Source organism: Dromaius novaehollandiae, chromosome 9 (assembly GCF_036370855.1).
Source record: "Dromaius novaehollandiae isolate bDroNov1 chromosome 9, bDroNov1.hap1, whole genome shotgun sequence".
NCBI lineage: Eukaryota > Metazoa > Chordata > Aves > Casuariiformes > Dromaiidae > Dromaius > Dromaius novaehollandiae.
The window spans coordinates 28132571-28150959 of record NC_088106.1 but is presented as its reverse complement, the minus strand read 5'-3'; the positions used below and the strand labels follow the sequence as shown (position 1 = coordinate 28150959).

Below are 18389 nucleotides of genomic sequence, written 5' to 3'. Positions count from 1 at the left end.
AAGGAGAAACATAGGACAGAAACAAGAAAAAGAGGGATTGAACACATACCGAGGTACCTGGAAATTGTACCAAGGTTCCTGGAAAACTTGAAAGTCTCTTATGGACTAGAACTACGATCCAAGCAGGATCAGAGTATGATGGTAACCCTCCTTAGAAATTGTTTGTGAACATGTGCTATGTTCTACAGTGATCTCACGCCTTCACCCCCAATTCTAGCTTCACTAAGGCTGCAGAGATCAGAGGAAAATAGAGAATTTCGACATTTCCTGAAAGTAGAAGGAGGGATAGTATTTCCTCCCTAAAAGTTATCAATTCCCCATCGCTCTGAAAGGAAGACCCCGAGCCTAGGGCTGTGAGGTCCCGCTCGCAGCACACAGGGCAGGGCACACGCGCTCTCCTTGCCGAGCAACCTCCTCTCGGCAGTGCCGGCAACTGAACATCACCTGAGGGCCAGCCCAGGGGTAACGCGTGCCTGTGCACGCCAGCGGACCCGCTCCAGGGCACATGTGTGTGTGATCCTTGCGAGCCAGACCTTGCCGCTTACGGGCCTGCAACGCAGTCTGCTAATACCCTCTTGGCTGCACCCCAGGAGGAGGGATGGAGTGACACTCGGGCCGTAATGGGATTGCACAGCGGGGAGAATGACCCGCCTGCCCGCGGGCAGAGTGAGCGGTGCCCGCTGTGCCTGTGTGGAGGCGTGGGACGACACAGGTCCCCGAGCCCCGCCAGTCTGCCTCTCTGTGCAGCATGGCGAACGGGCTGCAGTGAAATGAGCCTTTCCCGGGGGGACGCAGTGCTCCAGACAACCAGGGGATGCACCTGAAAATCCTTTGCTGGTATGTACTTCTTGCTCAGTTTGCTTTGTTCCCCATAGTACGTCTTTCCGAGCTGACGGACATCCGTGACTTAGCGCGACAAATCTGCTTAGGGGAAGGGAGGAGCTCGGTAGGAAGTTATTGTGGACAGGAGCGCTTCTGAAGGAACTGCTGAAATTGCAGCTTGTTATATCGAATCCACCTCCCTTCAGAAACCTCAGAAAAAGGACTGCTTTAACGTAAACGTGTGCTTGGCAGCTAGGACTCAGTGATGCCGAAATGACAGGGCCGCTTTGAATTATCTAGGGAGGAAACGTGAGACGTAGTGCCACGTGCTAATTAAACCCTTTGATCCTGACATCAATCTCTTAATTAGGAAGCTGTCAGGAAGAGGCAGTTTTGTTAACATATGTCTATCCTGACGGACCTATCACTCTCCACTGCGGCAGTATTAAATCCACCTGGGATTATACAATTGTAATTTGCCACATTTCTCAGGGCCTTATCCATCGGTGTAAACATTAATACAAATTACTCCAGTGCCTCGTTGCCCCCAATTACAACTACAAATGTGTCCGTGCCCTGCAGAGTCCTGTAACAAACTCCGTCTTCAGCAGCAGAGTTGCTCCCTCCTGGTGTCTTTCCCGGTTTGCCTACGCACAGCTCAGCGACTTCCCAAAGCTCAGCTCCTGCTGTGCACAGGCACCTCTGCTGAAGCAGCCCCCAGCAAGCAGCCTGCCCGTCTGCCATTAGGAACGTGTGCTTTATGAAGCATCTAGGCGGCTTCTGCTTGGTATGTTGAGCGTTTATGCCCTCGTCCTTTCCTTTCTGGCTCTTGAGCATGTCCAGATGTGGAAATCCACCCCCCAGATTACCCTGGGTTCCAGATGTTTCCATCGCTTACTGTTTGTATATGTGCTAGTACAAAAATCCTGTGCCCTTCTGAAATAACACCCCCACTGTGCCTCAGTCACGAGTGTTAAAAATGTACGTTGTTTCAGAATGAGATTTTCTGCCCAAAACAAACTCCATTTGGAATTTCAGCAGGTCTGTTTCATTTGCTGAAGAAATGTTTAAGGTACTTTTTTCCCTGCAGTCTGACTACACAAAAAGCTTTGGTTTTAGACCTCTGTTTTGGTGGTGTGAAAGTATATACTTTGATTTATTTGCAGATATTTTACCTGCATCTAATAAAATAAGTGCCACTTGAGAAGAATTTGTTAATCACATGCAACAATACAAACTTCTTAACTTCTAAAACTTGTTGTATCAAAAATAAAAGTCTGTTAAAGAACTAGTTTGAAGCAAAGTCATTGAGTAAGAATGATTTGCAGAGTTAGGGACTTCAAGGACATTTTCTGCCTTGTGTTTTTTTGTATCTCTCTGAAAGTCCCTGAGTCCCGAATGGCCTGTGCTCTCTTTCTGCACCAGTATCTTCCTCTCTGCTATAAAACTTAAACAAAGATCTCAGGTAAGGAGGCTAATATTAAAACATAAATACACAAAGTGAATAAACAGCACATGTTACTCCAAGTGTTTATTGCATGCCTACCTCTGACTGGGGCGTGGAACGGCAGCAGGAGCCCCAAGAATCTGTCTCAGACACCAAGGTTTTTGTTATCTTTCCCATTTTACAATGCAGCTAAAAGGAATCTAGGAAATAAGAAAATAAAAGTTAAGATATTAGATATATAAGGGCATGTTCACAATTGTTGTACATTTTCCTTTACATGTTCAATAAAGGGCATACAGTATCTAGTGAGGCAAGCCTCTTGCTGAGTACAATGTCTGATGCTAAACACGTAAAGGAAGGTTATACGGTTAGGCTGAGGTAGATGGAAAAAGGCTTGTCCCTGTTGTTTTTGCTGGCAGTTAGAGAATGAAATGTTCCTAACTCCTGGGTTCTTGCTCTGGCTGGAGAAACCTTGTATCTGCCCTACTACAGGTATCCTGCAGCTTTGTTTCTTTCCCAGGCATCACACCTTGTGCTGGAATACAGTGGGATTTACAAGAAGGATACAGGATTGCTGATAGTAAACCTAGTGCAACCAAAAAGGGGGAGGCTTTTAGCCACTCCATCCTAATTTGGAAAGAGTGAAGTGGGGGTAAAGGGAGTTCCCATGCACCTAGATGGCAGAACACAGGGACAGTGTTTGTTAGGAAATAAATTAGCGCTCACAGAATGAGGAAGTTTTAAACAAATTGACTAGGAGTCCCTGTCCCTTTAGATGGCTGTGTGAGTACTGACTTCAGCTGAGTGCCATGAGTTTATTTTGCCTTGAGCAATAGGTGCTGTGGAGCACAGTTCCCACAGGCCACACACTGATGTGCTTTTTTGGACCTTGCAGAGAGAACTGTGCCAAACCAAGGGGAGCGATGAGGGTCCGATTTTCCTCTTATCTAACAGGGTCACTCAAAGAGAACCGCAGGGCAGTTAGTGGTGTTGGTGCAGCGTAAGATGACGTGCTGAGGAGTTTCCTTCTGGGAGTGCTTATCAAAAATCTGCAAGGATTCAAGCACAGTGGAGAGACTGAAGTTTAAGGTTCACCCAGGCAAGAATTAGCCTTCCTACTTACTGGAATGCCTGGCTTGGAAATGACATATACACTGAACTGGGAGCAAAGTCCTGTAATAAATAACTGTGCTTCAGTTACTTCCTCCTTTGCACAGCAGAGAACTGGCTCTCGGTGAGGGATCCCTTAATGGCACCCATACCGGTTTCACCTTCCTTTTCCTTCTTACTCTAATTCTTGTGAAAAAGAGGGAACTCAGCTGCACAAGCCAGACAGCGAGGATTTCTTCTGGAGAGGTAATTTCCCATCCTGTGGGATGCAACCTGGTTTAGGAGTGCTGCTTTACTTGGGAAAGAAAAACGACAAGAGGGAGACAGGCGTTGTCCCAAGGCAGCTGTTCAAGCAGGAGGAGGTTGGCCATTTATGACTTATTTGGGAACAGGCATTTTTGATGTCAAATCTGTGTATTCTGGGATTATAAGGGATCTCCTCACTACATGTCCGTTCTTGGTCACTGTCGTAGACTGGATCTCTAGCTAGCTATAGCTTGGATCAATATGGCTGTGTTTCGTGTTCAGTTGTACTGCTCCTACTTTGTTCTGGGTAGGCATTTCTGCTGTGCTGCAGTATTCGGATTTCTGTCTCGTGTTAGAAAAATTAATAGATTGTGAGTTTTTGTGGCTGACCAGGACCCATCTTTGGCCTATCTTTGCTGAGTACCATGCTCCTGTACCACTTTGCATCGCTTGTAGTTACAGGTCATCACATCCTTGAAGTTAATATGCAGGTAGAGCTCATGAGTCCTGAAAAAAGGACATGAGGACATGGCCATGAGAATAGCTGATTATGAGAGATGGAAGGTCCTTCCTGAGATACTGTTAAAAAAAAAAAAAAAAAGAAAGAAAATTCTAGATTGTCCTAGATGTTGTGTTACAAAATCGAGAATTGCCTTAATTACAGATGAGCTCTGGAAGCTGCCTTAGTCTTGCAGGTACGGTTATTCGTAATATAGTCAGCAGGCATTGTGCTGGGAACACAGCACTTGCAGTTTCTCCGTGTGCCACATTTTGTTGTTAAGGTCTACACTCCACTTCTCCTCCAGCTATTGGGCCAGTTACATGAAAATGACATTTAAAATTCCTGCTTTTAAATGTGTGTTAGCATTGGACTTCTACAGCAGCAGTCTGTCATCTCTTAAAGTTTCTATTCATTTTTTCTCTTTGGGATCATAAGACATTACAAAATTTTGAAAACTGGTTATTTTTAGCATGTTTTATGACTGTTTTAAAGTTGGTTAATCATTCTGAGCTTGTTTAAAAAACGTGTTTAATCCATGCTACTGTATAGCCCTTTATAGCCACATAAGGGAGAGCTCAAAGATCATGTGTCTGTTTTTACTGTCTGAATCAAGTCAAACACTTCCTAGTTTCCTTATTTGCTACCGTAACCCCCTCCTTATGTTTAGGACTGTGGTGTTACCCATACAGTGGCAGTATCTCACATAAAGGAGTGTAATTGTTATCTCCATTTAGTCAGAAGAAAAGGTGGCTTATGCACACATCAATTTTATCTAAGTCCTCAATTTATGGAAGTTATGTATACTTTCCAAAATCACATGGGTAAAAACACAGTGGGAGGCTATAGGTAAGCAAATGATAAAATGAGCCCTAATTCTCTCACCGCAAAGTTTTCTTCCAACACTGACGTTTATTAAAACAAGAGGAAGAAAGCAGTATTATCCCCAAACATCACTTTGAGTTTTTTTTAATGGCGATGCTCATTTTTCAAGAGCATGAATTCCAAAAAGTAAAGTAGTGATTTGAAACACCGTTTTCTAAAAATTCATCTGCAAAGTCTTAACCTCAGAAACTTGTATAACTGCACCATAAAATGAAGAGAAATCATTAAATGATTGAAATGATTCGATCAGAAAATTAATGATATCTGGGTATCTCTCAAGAATATATAGCACCCATATTACATAGAATTGTAAATAGTATCATAAATTTAACCTTAAGATATTAAAGCCTTTACTCATGATAAAGAGAAGAAATCTCAAGGATTTCAGTGAAATTATTTCTGAAATACCCCAGCAATCACTAAGGTTAATGGTGCTGCAAACTGGGATTTCATAATCATCTGCACAGCACAGGCAGAATATGGAACTTTCAGCTTGGTAAATTTGGGGGTTTCTTTTTTTGCTCAAACTTTTCAGAAAGCATAATTGGGGCCAAAACCAGATAACTTCTCAAAAGGCTATAAGAAAATAAGAAATTTGAATTCAAGCATCAAGATAAAACTAGGGCCAGCTTCTCTTTTCTTCATGGGCGGGTATTCCAAGAGATCCCAGACTTGCCTGGAATAAGCACCAAAGATCAGTTTCTTGTCCTGAGCTGTCCACTTGTCCTCTTGTCAAATGATTTGCAAGAGATGTGCCATCAAACAGCAGTGTAAAGAGGGATGCAAATGATTCAGTATATCCTTGTTGAGCTTCATGCAAGCAGGAAGTTGTAAAATCTGTTTGAGATAAAAGAGTAAAAAAATCTTCATTAATCATACATCATAAAAGGATAGAAATAGAATTTATTTTTGGTGCAATATTAGCATTTTTTTATGGAGCATTTTGCTTATTCTGACTATTTCATTCATATTATGAGCTCTGGGCTGAGCCTTTTTTCTGGGTGTGCAAAAATGGGATGGAGGGAGAGATACTTTGGAGGAATGGAGGGAGGAGAGAGGGTCGCACCACTGTGAGAGGCTTGTGAAGGTGAGGTTTCGTAGGCCTGGGGTAATAAATGATGTCTACTGCACACAGCAGCTATCGAGTCACAGATTGCTCAACAGCTTTATGTGCACTGACAATTCCTGCTAGTAGGAAGGGAAAACAGGGGAAAAGCCCTGCTTCTTTTGATGGGGAGAGAGATGCACTGAACTCACTGTGCAGTGAGCCGGACCCGACAGCAGCAAGCAGAGGAAGAACGAGCGAAACCCCGTGACTGTTAGATATACACCCAAGATGCCCCACGCGCCGCGGCTGGGGCGGTGCCTGCGTTGCCTCAGCTGGAGGGACTCTGCTCTTTGAGTCATCGTTTCGCCCAGGATCAGCACACGCGGTCACCCCGGGCAGAGTTAACAGAGCCATATGGCGATCCCTTCTTCGTGTGCACGGGCGCGAAGGAGAGCTTCCTCCTGTGTGATACCCTGGAGGAGGAGGGAATATACCTTGCTCAAGTTATCGCAGAGTTTGCAGGACTTATCAGGGTTTCATTCAATACTATTTGCATAATGGAAGGTTGGAAACCAATTCACCATCATCAACCACTAAATTAATATGACGAAAATTTATGTTTTAATTCCTTCCTCGGTGTCTTTATCTGAACTGTGTGAGTGGGCACATGAGTGATGAGAGACCCCTCAGACTTTTTAAATGTGGTCTGCTTCTCAGGGCTCGGACTCAGCTGAAGCCTTTCATGCTCTGGAAACGTTTACAGTGAACTTTGCAAAGAGTCTGCCCGTGACTTCCCACGCAGCAAAAGGCACGTGGCAGCCCTCGCGCTGCAGCAGCAGGGTGGCAGCCAGAGGATCACACCTCTCCCTGGCATCGCTCCTGAGGTCCAGCGGCAGGGGCGTGTAAGACAGGACGTGGCTTCTAAAGACTTCGGTTTTTTGGTTGTTCCCAGGCTCACAGTCTGAACAGTATCACCTCTTATTCAAAGCACTGGTGTAGGTTTCTGGTCACTGGTCTTTTCACTACTATGTTCTTGACAGTGAGTTACTAATTTTATTGCGGTTCCCTGGAGAAGTTGCCACTTTGGTGCTTGGATCCCAGAACTTTTCTTATTTTGCTGTTCATGCCTTCACTGCAGCCGCTCCCACTCCCGCCAAGGAAGTCAGCTCTAGAGCTCACTCTCTGAAGGGTGGCAGGTTCAAGGTGTGAGGGTCTGAGTGCACTGGGCAGCTTAGGAGAGTAAGAATTAAATCTGTGTCACTGGGCTAGGCACTCGCAGGAACTCGGCTGCTGGGTCAGTGGACTAGCCGAAGGTAACTCTACTGTGTAATGGATTACATTGCACTGAGCGGGGTCTTGTTATTTCTGAGCTAAACTTAAATTTGAAATTCAGCCAATAAACATGCCTAGCATTTGATTGAGGGAACTATTTGGTGTGAAAATGTGCACAGTGACTTCTTTGGGGTAGAGAGCATCTCCAGGGTTATGTGGTGGGACTCGTTGTAGACCACCACCCCTGTATTGCAAATTATCTGCTTCGGATAGATGGTTTCATTGTTTCCACATTGGACGTACTTTCTTATGATCTCTTTTGCTTTCATTATATCAGTAAACAAAATTATTAAGGCATTTTGCTGTTATTCTTTGCATGTAAACATCTCCATGTCACTGTCTGTTCTGAACAAAAGCCTGAGCCCTTTTCTGGCCTAATGTCATGTTCTTCTTTTTGGGATTGCAGGTTGAAATCAGTGCTCTGAAACATAATGATGGTTTTCAGAAAGGTAAGTCATGTTCTTTGCTGTGATTTAGTGATTAGCCCGAGGCCCAAAGAGGAGAAAAGGATCATAACATGGTTCAGCTCAAAAAGAAAAGCAGCAGTAACCCAGTAGCAACAAGGTACCAAATAACATCCATCGAGTTGCAGAGATGTCATGCCTAGTTTGGGCTGGCCTTGCCATGTTCTTGCTGAGCTGATGACCTGTACCACGAGGGGTGGCCCTGAAACTACACAGATTGCCAGTGGAGTCTCATTCAATGCAAAGCAGGGCTCTCAGCCCGTGACTTTCTTTGTAACCTTGTGCAATGCTTACAAATGCTTTACATCACAGTTGTTTGATTTTAAAATGTAAGCTCATAAAGTATTTTAAGAGGAAAAAGAATTTTTCAGAAAAAAAAGAAACTTTGTCAGTAAATGCTATGATGTGGGACAAAGGATGTATATGACAAGACACTCCACTAGAAAGTCGGCTCCTCAGCAGGTGCAGTTCCATTGAAGCAGTGGAATTGAGCCAGTTTATACCCGTTGAAGATCTGACCTACAGCTTTACTGATTTTTCTATCTAGCCATTACAATAAAACTTTTTGTTTCAACTTGAATTAGTGCCCGGAGCAAGAGAAGGTATTCAGAGGAGCTTGGACTCAGGGAGTATTACCAGGACAGTAGCAGAGGCCACACCAACACTGCATGAAAATAGTGCTTATTCCTAGTAATGAGCAGTTGTAGCTCACACCTTTCCTCCGGTGACGGCAGAGCAGTTCTGCCTGCTTCTTTGCTCTGTGAGCAGGATGTTGCCTGGGTGTTTGCCTCTCTCTCAAGAGAGGAGTTGGGCTAAATAAGGAGTGCAGGTTTTGTTTCCTAAGAGAGATCATGGATGCACGCATGTTTCCAAGTGATTTGAGTGGTAGCAGAGAGAATATATACCTAAAACTACTGCAGTAGAGCCCTCTGCATTTCCAGGGATTTTGTCTATCCATCTTTTTATTTTTTCCCTGGTTATGTCTTTGTTTTCAAGTATCTTTTCTGTATGAATATTGTAGCTTATATGAGGCTGTCAAAGCACTTTATAAGCATTCACTATGCCCCCTGCAATCTCTGGGAGGTAGCGGAGCTGCATAACCACTGTCCTTTTTTAAGTGCTGTGTCAGTTCCTCTTGTAAAACAGCTGGGCTTGATGACATGTCCAAAGTCACGTACCAGGTCAGCTGTGGAGCTGGAGATAAAACCCGAAGATCCCGATACTATAACCATTAGATTGTACTGCTTGCAAGCAGTAAGAATTTGTCAAGTTAAAAACACTGCAGAAGAAATCAAAGTAATAAAAAACTAAAACGAAGAGATGTATGCCTGTGAGTTATATGGCATCAAGTATGTCACTGTACTTGACAGTTTTTCTTCTCTCCAGGGTGATCATGTGTGGCTGGAAACTCAGTCAAACAGTGAATTTAATGTCCCTATTGGGGCAGTTGTGAAGGACTCTGACTCAGGACGGATCTTGCTGGAGGATGATGAAGGCAAGGTGGGCTATGCTATAACTTTCTGTGAAGGAAGAACATAACATTTAAAAGTATGGTAACAACAGAATGGCCATATTGTGTCAGGCACGAGCTCCATCTAGCCAGATTATCTGACTTTGATACTGGATGGTAGGATATACTTAAAGAAAGAATATAAAAATAAGGCAAGCATGGGGTGATACTTCCCTAGTATATCTTCTCAGGTCCCAACAGCATGCAGATTTAGGTCTTCGTGAGCTAGAGGTTGGATCTGCATAGCTAAAAGCAGGGAATGGACAGGCTCCAGCCCCCAAGTGTGGTGGAGCTCTAGGTGAAATCATGATCCCACTGAAGTCAGTTTGTCGGGGGTTTCGCCTCTACCGCTTGCACGTTGTGGCTGTGACGAACTGACACAGAACTGCACTCCAAACACTGCTAAACTTGGTGATGTCCAGAACCCACCTGTATGGCTTCATTCAGGGCCTGTCAATCGTCCTGTCACGGGGAGCAGAACATCCATTAATTCCTACAGCTCAGTCAGCTGTGACTTAGAGCATGCTGTCTTCAGCGCGGATTACAGTCAAGCTCGTTCCACTCTAACATGCCTTTGTGCTTTGTTCGCTTCTGAGCCACAATATACCTCATCAAAACTGCTGCCTTGCCTTTTTCAGGAGCACTGGATCACAGCGAGGACCATGCACATGGTGCGCCCCATGCACCCCTCCTCTGTCCAAGGGGTGGAAGACATGATCCGCCTCGGGGATCTTCATGAAGCTGGCATGGTGCACAACCTCCTCATCCGCCACCGGGAGCACAAAATCTATGTGAGTGCCGAGGTCACAGGGCACGGTACTGCCAGAAATGACCTCTACTACACAGCTGGCTGGGTGACCTGACCAGCAGCCTGCAAGCCTCCTTTCATACATGGTGACAGCTGCTTTCTTTACTGATTGAGGATGCTAATGAGACTCAACATAGCTTTTGTCTTTGTTCATCCTAGTACTTTGACTGCAAAGAAGAGAGCTGATAGTAGTCTCTGAAAGCGCTGAAATATGGAAAGGGAGTGATCCCACTTGCTTTCTCCCAGAGTGATCCTTTCCACTGGTGACTGACAGTTAGCTAGATATCCAGTCCATGTTACAGCTCAGTGCTAGAGGGTACATGCTGCTATTACATGCAGCTGTGATATGTTATCTGTCTAACTAGTAGACAGTGACATGATTTGGATTGTCCTCCAGTCAAAGTCAATGTTTACTTGATTTTGATGTAATAAAGTAGATCAAGAAGAAAGCTGGAGATTTTGGAAACCTGTCACAGATTTTCTGTGTGACTTTGAGCAATTTATTTAATTTCTTTATTCCTTAGTTCCTGCTTTGTAACATGATAATAACATTCAGATTTTTGCATCCTTTACCTCCCATGTGATACACACTGCAACCTTCGTAGGAGACGAGCTGCCCTTTACAATACAAGTGTGGTGATGCCCTGTGTAATCAAGAACTGATTTTGATAGATGTTGCAGTTATAACTACCAGGATGTGTGTAAAGACCTGTTACATTAGTGTCTAGCAGTCTAGTGTTGTCTCATATGGAAGTTCTCGAATAATTTTACTGACTTGCATTTATGTTCCACAGCCCCCTTCATTCCAATGGTGCTTTTGTTTACAAATGTTTCTAAATGACTGTATATATAACACAACCATAACTTTGCCCAGGAGCCAAATTCAGCTACATCTACACTGGAGCACCAAAGCAGCTTAACATAACACTACAAAACAGCTCATGTTAATGACAAATTGAGTTTTTGCATGTTTTAGTTTGAGACGGTGAGAGGAGCTGTGATTTCACCAGGAGGTTATGGTTAGTGTTTTTCCTTTTGCAAAAACCTCCGTGTCCTGACACACTTAATAACAATTCCTAGTGAGGAACGCAGCTCTTAGCCTTGCCTCAATGCTGCTATGGATCTCCCAGATTTCCATCCTGGCTCTGCTTGGCTTTACACCACCAGTGCCCTCGGTTGTATTCTTGTTTGCAGGTTTGCTGCCAGAGGTAACTCTCATACCTGTTTTCTAGACTTACACAGGGTCCATCTTGGTAGCAGTGAATCCATACCAGCTGCTGCCCCTCTACACAGTCGATCAGATCCACCTGTACTGTAACAAGAGGATTGGAGAGCTGCCACCTCATGTCTTCGCCATTGCAGACAACTGTTATTTCAACATGAAGAGGAATAAGAGAGACCAGTGCTGTGTGATCAGGTGACTGGACTCAGAGAGGACGAGTAGCAGAATCCAGCAAGTCTGGCATGTTTCTGGGGCACTTCTGTGGACAAAGGAGACCTTCCAAAGGGGAGTGCACAGATAAGACTAGGGATAACAGGGAGAAAATGTTTTCTTCCTGCTACTTCATTTTCAGTTAAGGCTGCAAAAAGCAGAACATAAGCAAGGGATTTCCAAAGTCCATTGTTTTCCCCCGGACTCTTTGAACATGGAGGTACATCCTGCACAGAGCCACTTCATGTAGAAAACAGAATATGAGTCTGAGTGAGGTAGGGCAATCTTTTGGGACATGGTACTTATATTACATGTTTTTTCTGGAAATAGAGATTGCCTGGAGAAACACAGTTTCTGCTCATCTGAAGATGACAGAAACTTTCTTTATCCTATAAAAATATACCATGTATCCATTTTCTGTTATTCATCAATGTGAAGAATCAGATTCTTTCATTGCAATAATATCCGTTCATAGCTGAGGCAACTGAGAAGTAGTGAAAATCTGGCAATGCATTAAAGAAAAAAATGCAAGTGGTCATTTAATTTGCATTGGTACAGAAAATCTTTCATGGATTTGCTCATTTGTAATCAGTGGGAGAATTTAGTTCTCAACCTAAATCTAATCTAAAAAAATCTTAAAAATTACTTCACTTTTAGTAGATAAGATCGTGAAAGACTGAAATTCTCTAGTCCTTCATGAAAGACAGTCTGATCTGCCATTCATAGGGTAAATATAAGTGGGATACTTTTACCCTGGTTTGCCATTTTGCCACCCTCGCCAAAAAAAAGAAAGAAAACCTATAATGTATCTTGTTTCTTACTGCAGTGGAGAATCTGGAGCTGGGAAGACTGAAAGCACAAAGCTAATACTGCAGTTTTTGGCAGCTATCAGTGGCCAGCATTCCTGGATAGAGCAGCAAATCCTAGAGGCCAACCCCATTCTGGAAGGTGGGTTACTTAGCAAAAATACCTGATTTATCACTCTCATTTCCAGACTTTTGCATCAGGATAAAAATTCAGGAGCAGGCCCTAGAGGCACTTTATATGCTAACATCCCTGATGCATCAGCAATGCAGGGTAGAAGTTCTTCAGACTTTTCTGCCACGTCCCCGCAGGTCCTCAGCAGCTCCCAGGCTGTGGCAGGAGGTGCCACCACAGCATGGAACCCAGAACTGCAGGAGCACAAGAGTCCTTGGGACTGCAGAGCCCTTTTGGTAAAGCCCCATGATTGGCATTTGCACCAGACAGTGGCAAAGTGACTGGCCAAGCAAGGATGTACTTGCAGGGCATCTCCCCGACACATCCATCTTTCTGTCTAGAGGGATCAAGTGGGTTCCCAACAAGTCCTTCTGAAGGTCCTCAGAGTTGCCTGGTTCTCTTGACAGGCTAGATATAGGGCATAGGCGGGTTGTCTGGATATGTCTTTAGGGCCCAGTTATCCAGATGCACAGTATGCCTGCCCCCTCTCTTCAGGAGGCAGTCTGAGACCAGATATTCTCTGTGCACTGTTATCTGGAGCACAACATGTAAAATATCAGCAGTAGAAAACTAAGGGCATCAAAAATAGACTTGATGTTCATTAACTACAATAATCCTTACCCATCAGCTTTTGGAAATGCCAAGACAATTCGAAATGACAATTCAAGCCGCTTTGGGAAATACATTGATATCCACTTCAACCAAAATGGTGTGATAGAAGGAGCCCGAATAGAACAGTTCCTTCTGGAGAAGTCCCGGGTTTGCCGGCAGGTAAAGGCACATGCAGAAGTCCATTCTGCCTGCTCCTGTGTTACGAACCTGTGTTCACAAGTCTGTCCCTTGGCCTCTTTCTTTCTTCTAGGCTCCAGAGGAGAGGAACTATCACATCTTCTACTGCATGCTTATGGGGATGAATATGGAGCAGAAAAAGATGTTGAATTTGGGCACTGCTTCAGAGTACACTTATCTCACTATGGTAACAGACTGCTTTCTTCTCTGTTATCCATCTGCCATTTGCTTCTCCCAGCAAGGAAGTCCAATGAATAGGCGCTACAGATAGGTAGTTACCAAAAATGAATTGTCCCTTCCTTAGAGCACCAGAAGCAACAACACCAAAAGTGCTGTGAGCCTCAGTTTCAGAGACTTACGTGTCTGCTCGCAGGAGACAGCTTGTGGCAGTTCAAAGCTTTCTATCAAAGTCAGCCCTAAGAAAGATCAAGGGCATCTTGAAGCAGGTTGTAAATATCCCCCACTTTCACAGGCACTCAGATTTTAGATGCATTCAAGGGATCTCACACCAGGAAGAATACTAATTGAGTGTATATACCTCAGGGGAAAATGAATAAGCAAATGCAAAATGTTCATAGTAGAAACAGTGAAAAGAATCTTAGTCCTTATATCTGATAAATTTTATATACATAACACAGGAAGGTGGCATTCAGTGTAATCTCCAGCAGCTGATGTAAATGTCCCAGTCTGGGTTTATGTTGCTGTAGTGGCAGGAGTGGGATGTGTTCATAGGTGAGATTTTTGTTCAGGTCAGCTGTCAGCAAAAGTAGCTGTTCTCCGTGCTGTAAACAGAAACATCTAGGAATGCTTCACTTCTGTAATCGTCACATCCTATCGCTGGTGATAACAGGGATAGAAAAGACTTTTCCCCATCTCCATTAGGGTTGAAAGTAGCTCGTATTAGGAGCAGCATCCAAGGATCTGCTGTGCAGGCTTTGCTGAAGGTTTTCCTGATTCTGCCTTTGGATGCTCCCGTCTGTCTTCCACTCGACCTTAGCATTCCATTTTCTGATTTGCTTTTTACCATTGTCCCAATCCTGCTTGCTTTGCTTTGGGATTGGGGCTCTGAATTATCCATTGACAAGGCAGAGAGAGGAGAACTGAGGGAAAAGACATGGCTTTGTAAGTCTAGGTAGGCATGTGAAAGTTCCCTGTCCTTCCACACTCCAGAGCAGCCTTCCCCTCCGCTTTTCCTTTGGGCTTCCACAGTATTCAACCCAGCCCCAGAAAAATGTATAGCCCCTTGCTAATGGGTTCTTCTGGACAGCAGAGTTGAGGGAAGAAATAGCCATGGGAAGAGCAAAAAGAAAGTCTAAACAAGCTTACATCTTGGGTCTTGCAGTGGGTGGCTCACAGGGCCATCCATGCTGTGTGCAAGGGCTTGTTAGCCTGCAGCTCCTTCCCCCGCTGTATGGGCACAGGGAGGGTTTTCCTTACCTGTGGCTGTGATGTTGCACAGGGTGACTGCACGTCCTGCGATGGCAGGAATGACGCGAAGGAGTATGCCCACATCCGCTCTGCTATGAAGATCCTCATGTTCTCGGATTCTGAGCACTGGGACATCAGCAAACTGCTGGCTGCTATTCTGCACCTGGGAAATGTGGAGTTTGAAGGTAGACTTGGCGTCACCTGTGCTTGGCCTTTCCTCAGACTTGATGTTAAAAGCCTAGAGGTGCTGCCTGCTTCCTTTGTACAGACTGGGTTGTACTTGCCTGCCGTGTATAAATGGGTGGGTGGACAGGGTTGGAAGGGCAGGCAGATAAGCACCATGCAATTCTGATTTGTAACTCCACTGGCTGCTGTTTTGAAAGATATCACCTTACTCTTTTGTCTTGATGTCAGGTTTCCATGGCCCTTATCAGACAAACTGAAACACTAGCTAATGTAATGCCATGTCAGCATTTGCTGATGGTAGTGCTACGCAAGCTGGAGGACAGAGGAGCAGCTGAGTCATGCGTGCAGTGGAGATGACAGCAGTCATTCCCCTGGCTGGGTCTGATGAACACTCACCGAGCACAAATGCACCTCTGTTGTGGCACAGGCACAGTCTGATACACCCCCCAGAAGCTCTGACATTTTAGAAAGGGGCTCTTTCTCCCTTTGTGATACAGGGGATCCAATACGGCGATGCCAGTTGGGTTCTGTAAAGGTGGCTGCTAAAATGTGGGATTTTCTTTATTCAGGAAAGAATTTTTATGCTTTCATTTTCTACATTTCCCACAAGCCAGATATTAAGAAGAAATTGTTTTCAGAAACACATTTTCTGAAGTTAGATACCACTTCCCCAGATCCCCAGTAGCTACAGTTTTTAAGTAACATGCTTGTGAGTTTTGCTGCTATTTTTAGCCTCCAGGGTTGCCGTATTTCTGAGGCCAGGGCAAGAAGCCTGATGTTCTGAGTTTGTGAGGGCTCTGTATATCCCAGGATCCCTGGGTGAAATCAGAACCCTCCTTAGTAAAATCCTCAAACCTGGGAGTTTTGTCAGGAAACTTGCGACTCACCACATTCACAGAGCTACAGGGTTACAGAAATATGGCTGCAGTGACAGCATAGCCTCCCACCATAGCAGAAATGATTCACCCTGAGATTGGCTGTTTCCTCATTCTAGCGGCAGTGTACGATAACTTGGACTGCTCTGATGTGATGGACTCACCACACTTTTCGATTGCAACCAAATTGCTTGAGGTAACAGACTCTCTTCTTCTAGTTCTCTTCTTCACCCTCGCTCCCTGATCACATGGACAAGAATGTCTCTGTGCAGCGTTTGTTTGTGTATGGATGCACGTGGAAAGGGCATGTCCCCTTCTTCCTGCTGATACTCAAGTGTTGCTGTTGCAGATGTCTCTCTGAGCTAGGAGATCTTTCTGGGAGAACAGGCCTCCCTTGAATCCTGCTGGACAGGTCATTTGTCTCCACTGTCTGCACAGCCCTCTTCCTGAGACAGGCTTTCTTTGCTGGGTCTCCTGTATCCGTCACACCTAGAATGACCAGGTTGCCGTGACTCTTCCTCCAGGTAGACGCCAGTGAACTCCAGAACAGCCTTACAAACCACTCCATCATTATCCGAGGAGAAAGTGTGTCCAGGCCTCTGAGCATAGGTCAAGCTGCGGATGGGAGGGATGCCTTTGTGAAGGTACTGGTGCTTACATCTCTGTTTAAAGACTGGACGTGCTTTCAGAGCCATCTCTCTTAACGGTTCAAGTGTCTGATGTGGCACACATTCACCCATAGGGCTCTGGTCTCTGTCAGTCTTCAGGCATAGTTTGACTCCACGCTGGCAGCACAACAGCAAGCAGTAGAATATGTCAAAGACTGTAATGATGGGCTCTCACTTCCTTTTAATTTTTCCCCAGGGTATATATGGAAGGATTTTCCTGTGGATAGTGAACAAGATCAACTCAGCCATTTTCAACCCAGCTCCTCAGAACCCTAAAAATACACGGCGGTCCATTGGGCTGTTGGACATTTTTGGGTTTGAAAACTTTGACAACAACAGGTAGGAGGCTCCAGATTCATTTCTGCTAAGGATCTGAAAAGCAGCTGATGTAAGGGGAAAGAATGAAAGAAAAAACAGATGAGTGTTCTTTCATTATCATCCTGATTCTCAGAGAAGTGGTGAAATTTCCATCCCTGAATTTTCCCAATGCCAATCTTGCACGGATACCATTTTGTTCAGCCTTGGTCACACTTCTCTCTCCTCCCCCAGCCTTCATTATAGTGCAGCCATTGCACAGGTCTATTCCAAAACCTGAGGAATTTGCTTCGAAGTGATGGCTATGCAGCTGCTGAAGGGGAGGCAGCCTTTATGTGAGCAGATATAGTATGTTCCCATGTCCCTGTACTTAACCTTCCTGTTCCATAGCATTTTTACAGTGTTTCCTAGGATATGTTTTGTACACAGTACAAAGGAGGCTGTGATGTGTTTCCCATTTCAGCTCATGCTTCCATCTTGCTCAGTGTTCTCCTGCCCCTTTCTCTGCGCTGCTTCATTTCCCTGCTGTTAAGGACATGCTTCCAAAATACCTGGCTGGTATACCATTGTCCCACTGCTACCTCTCCCACTGCTGGTTTCTGTCCCAAGGCACCATTTCTGTTTGCCCTTCTCCACCGGAGCAGCAGTTCTCTCAGTGGACTGGTACCATATCGTCAGCCAGCACTCCACAAAGCAACAGCACGTACTCTGCAGTCTGTGAACTTGGTAACCGTAGTAGAGAAGCTTCCTCCATGATGTGGCGCAGAAACCGTGAGCAGTATTGCAGCTAGGCATGCTAATGTCAGTGGAATACGTGATAAACGACTGTGCCAAATAATATTATTATTATTGCTTTTGCCCTGTTTCCGTCCACCTTTGTCATCCCTCCTTGACATGTGACCTAGAATGTTCTGCTTTTCTCATTCTCTTTTTAATTCTTTGTGGAGATCTTTTTCCAATCCATTTCAACCTGTGCATCTAGCTTGCTATCAGCAAGATAATAGCAGCCACTGACTTCTGGAACTGTTCAAACCCATCTTCTATCCGTCATGCTTTTTTCCATTACTTGGTATTGTTCCCAAAGGCTGCAACCCAAACGGAGGCTCACTGTGGTAAGCGCTGCACAGGCACACAGCATGCCCCAGCAATTACCAAGTAGTTAAGCTCAGGGGCAGCATTCAGTACTAAATGACAAAAGAAGTGTTAGTGCCAGTGCAGGTAAGAATGGGTCACACACGTATATAGTCATTTATAGTATTTTCGCAGTCAGATGTTCCCCATTATCTCTAGAGTTTCTTGAAACATATATAGCCTCTTTCCCTGCTTACCCAGCAACAGTCTGTCATCAGCTGGCTCATTTCTGGTCATGATGATCATAGCAGAAGACCAGTTGTGTCCCTTATGTAGTTAGGGCTGACAGCATGCAGTGGTAGTGATCATTATTAACACTGTAGAATATAGCAGTAGTATATCTGTATATGCATTTAATACAGAGGTTAAACAAATACCACAGAGCAGTGCAGCACTTGCCAGGGTACAGAGATGAC

General features: G+C 44.6%; 1 protein-coding gene across 3 annotated transcripts in view; it reads left to right on the top strand.

Annotated features, from left to right (window-relative positions):
- Positions 1–3382: 3382 nt before the first annotated feature.
- MYO7B (myosin VIIB) overlaps positions 3383–18389 on the top strand; it is a 54263-nt gene continuing 39256 nt past the window's right edge. Inside the window, exons 1-12 of one of the 3 annotated variants that reach the window (XM_026109575.2) lie at positions 3383–3625; positions 7796–7838; positions 9240–9353; positions 10002–10154; positions 11404–11588; positions 12430–12551; positions 13210–13352; positions 13444–13557; positions 14830–14983; positions 15979–16055; positions 16384–16503; positions 16724–16866. In XM_026109575.2, the coding sequence (XP_025965360.2) occupies positions 7821–7838; positions 9240–9353; positions 10002–10154; positions 11404–11588; positions 12430–12551; positions 13210–13352; positions 13444–13557; positions 14830–14983; positions 15979–16055; positions 16384–16503; positions 16724–16866 (1343 nt within the window). In that variant the 5' untranslated portion in view covers positions 3383–3625; positions 7796–7820. Of the gene's footprint in view, positions 3626–7069; positions 7097–7795; positions 7839–9239; positions 9354–10001; positions 10155–11403; positions 11589–12429; positions 12552–13209; positions 13353–13443; positions 13558–14829; positions 14984–15978; positions 16056–16383; positions 16504–16723; positions 16867–18389 lie in introns of those variants that run through there. The other 2 variants (XM_026109574.2, XM_064516986.1) reach the window with 2 other exon arrangements.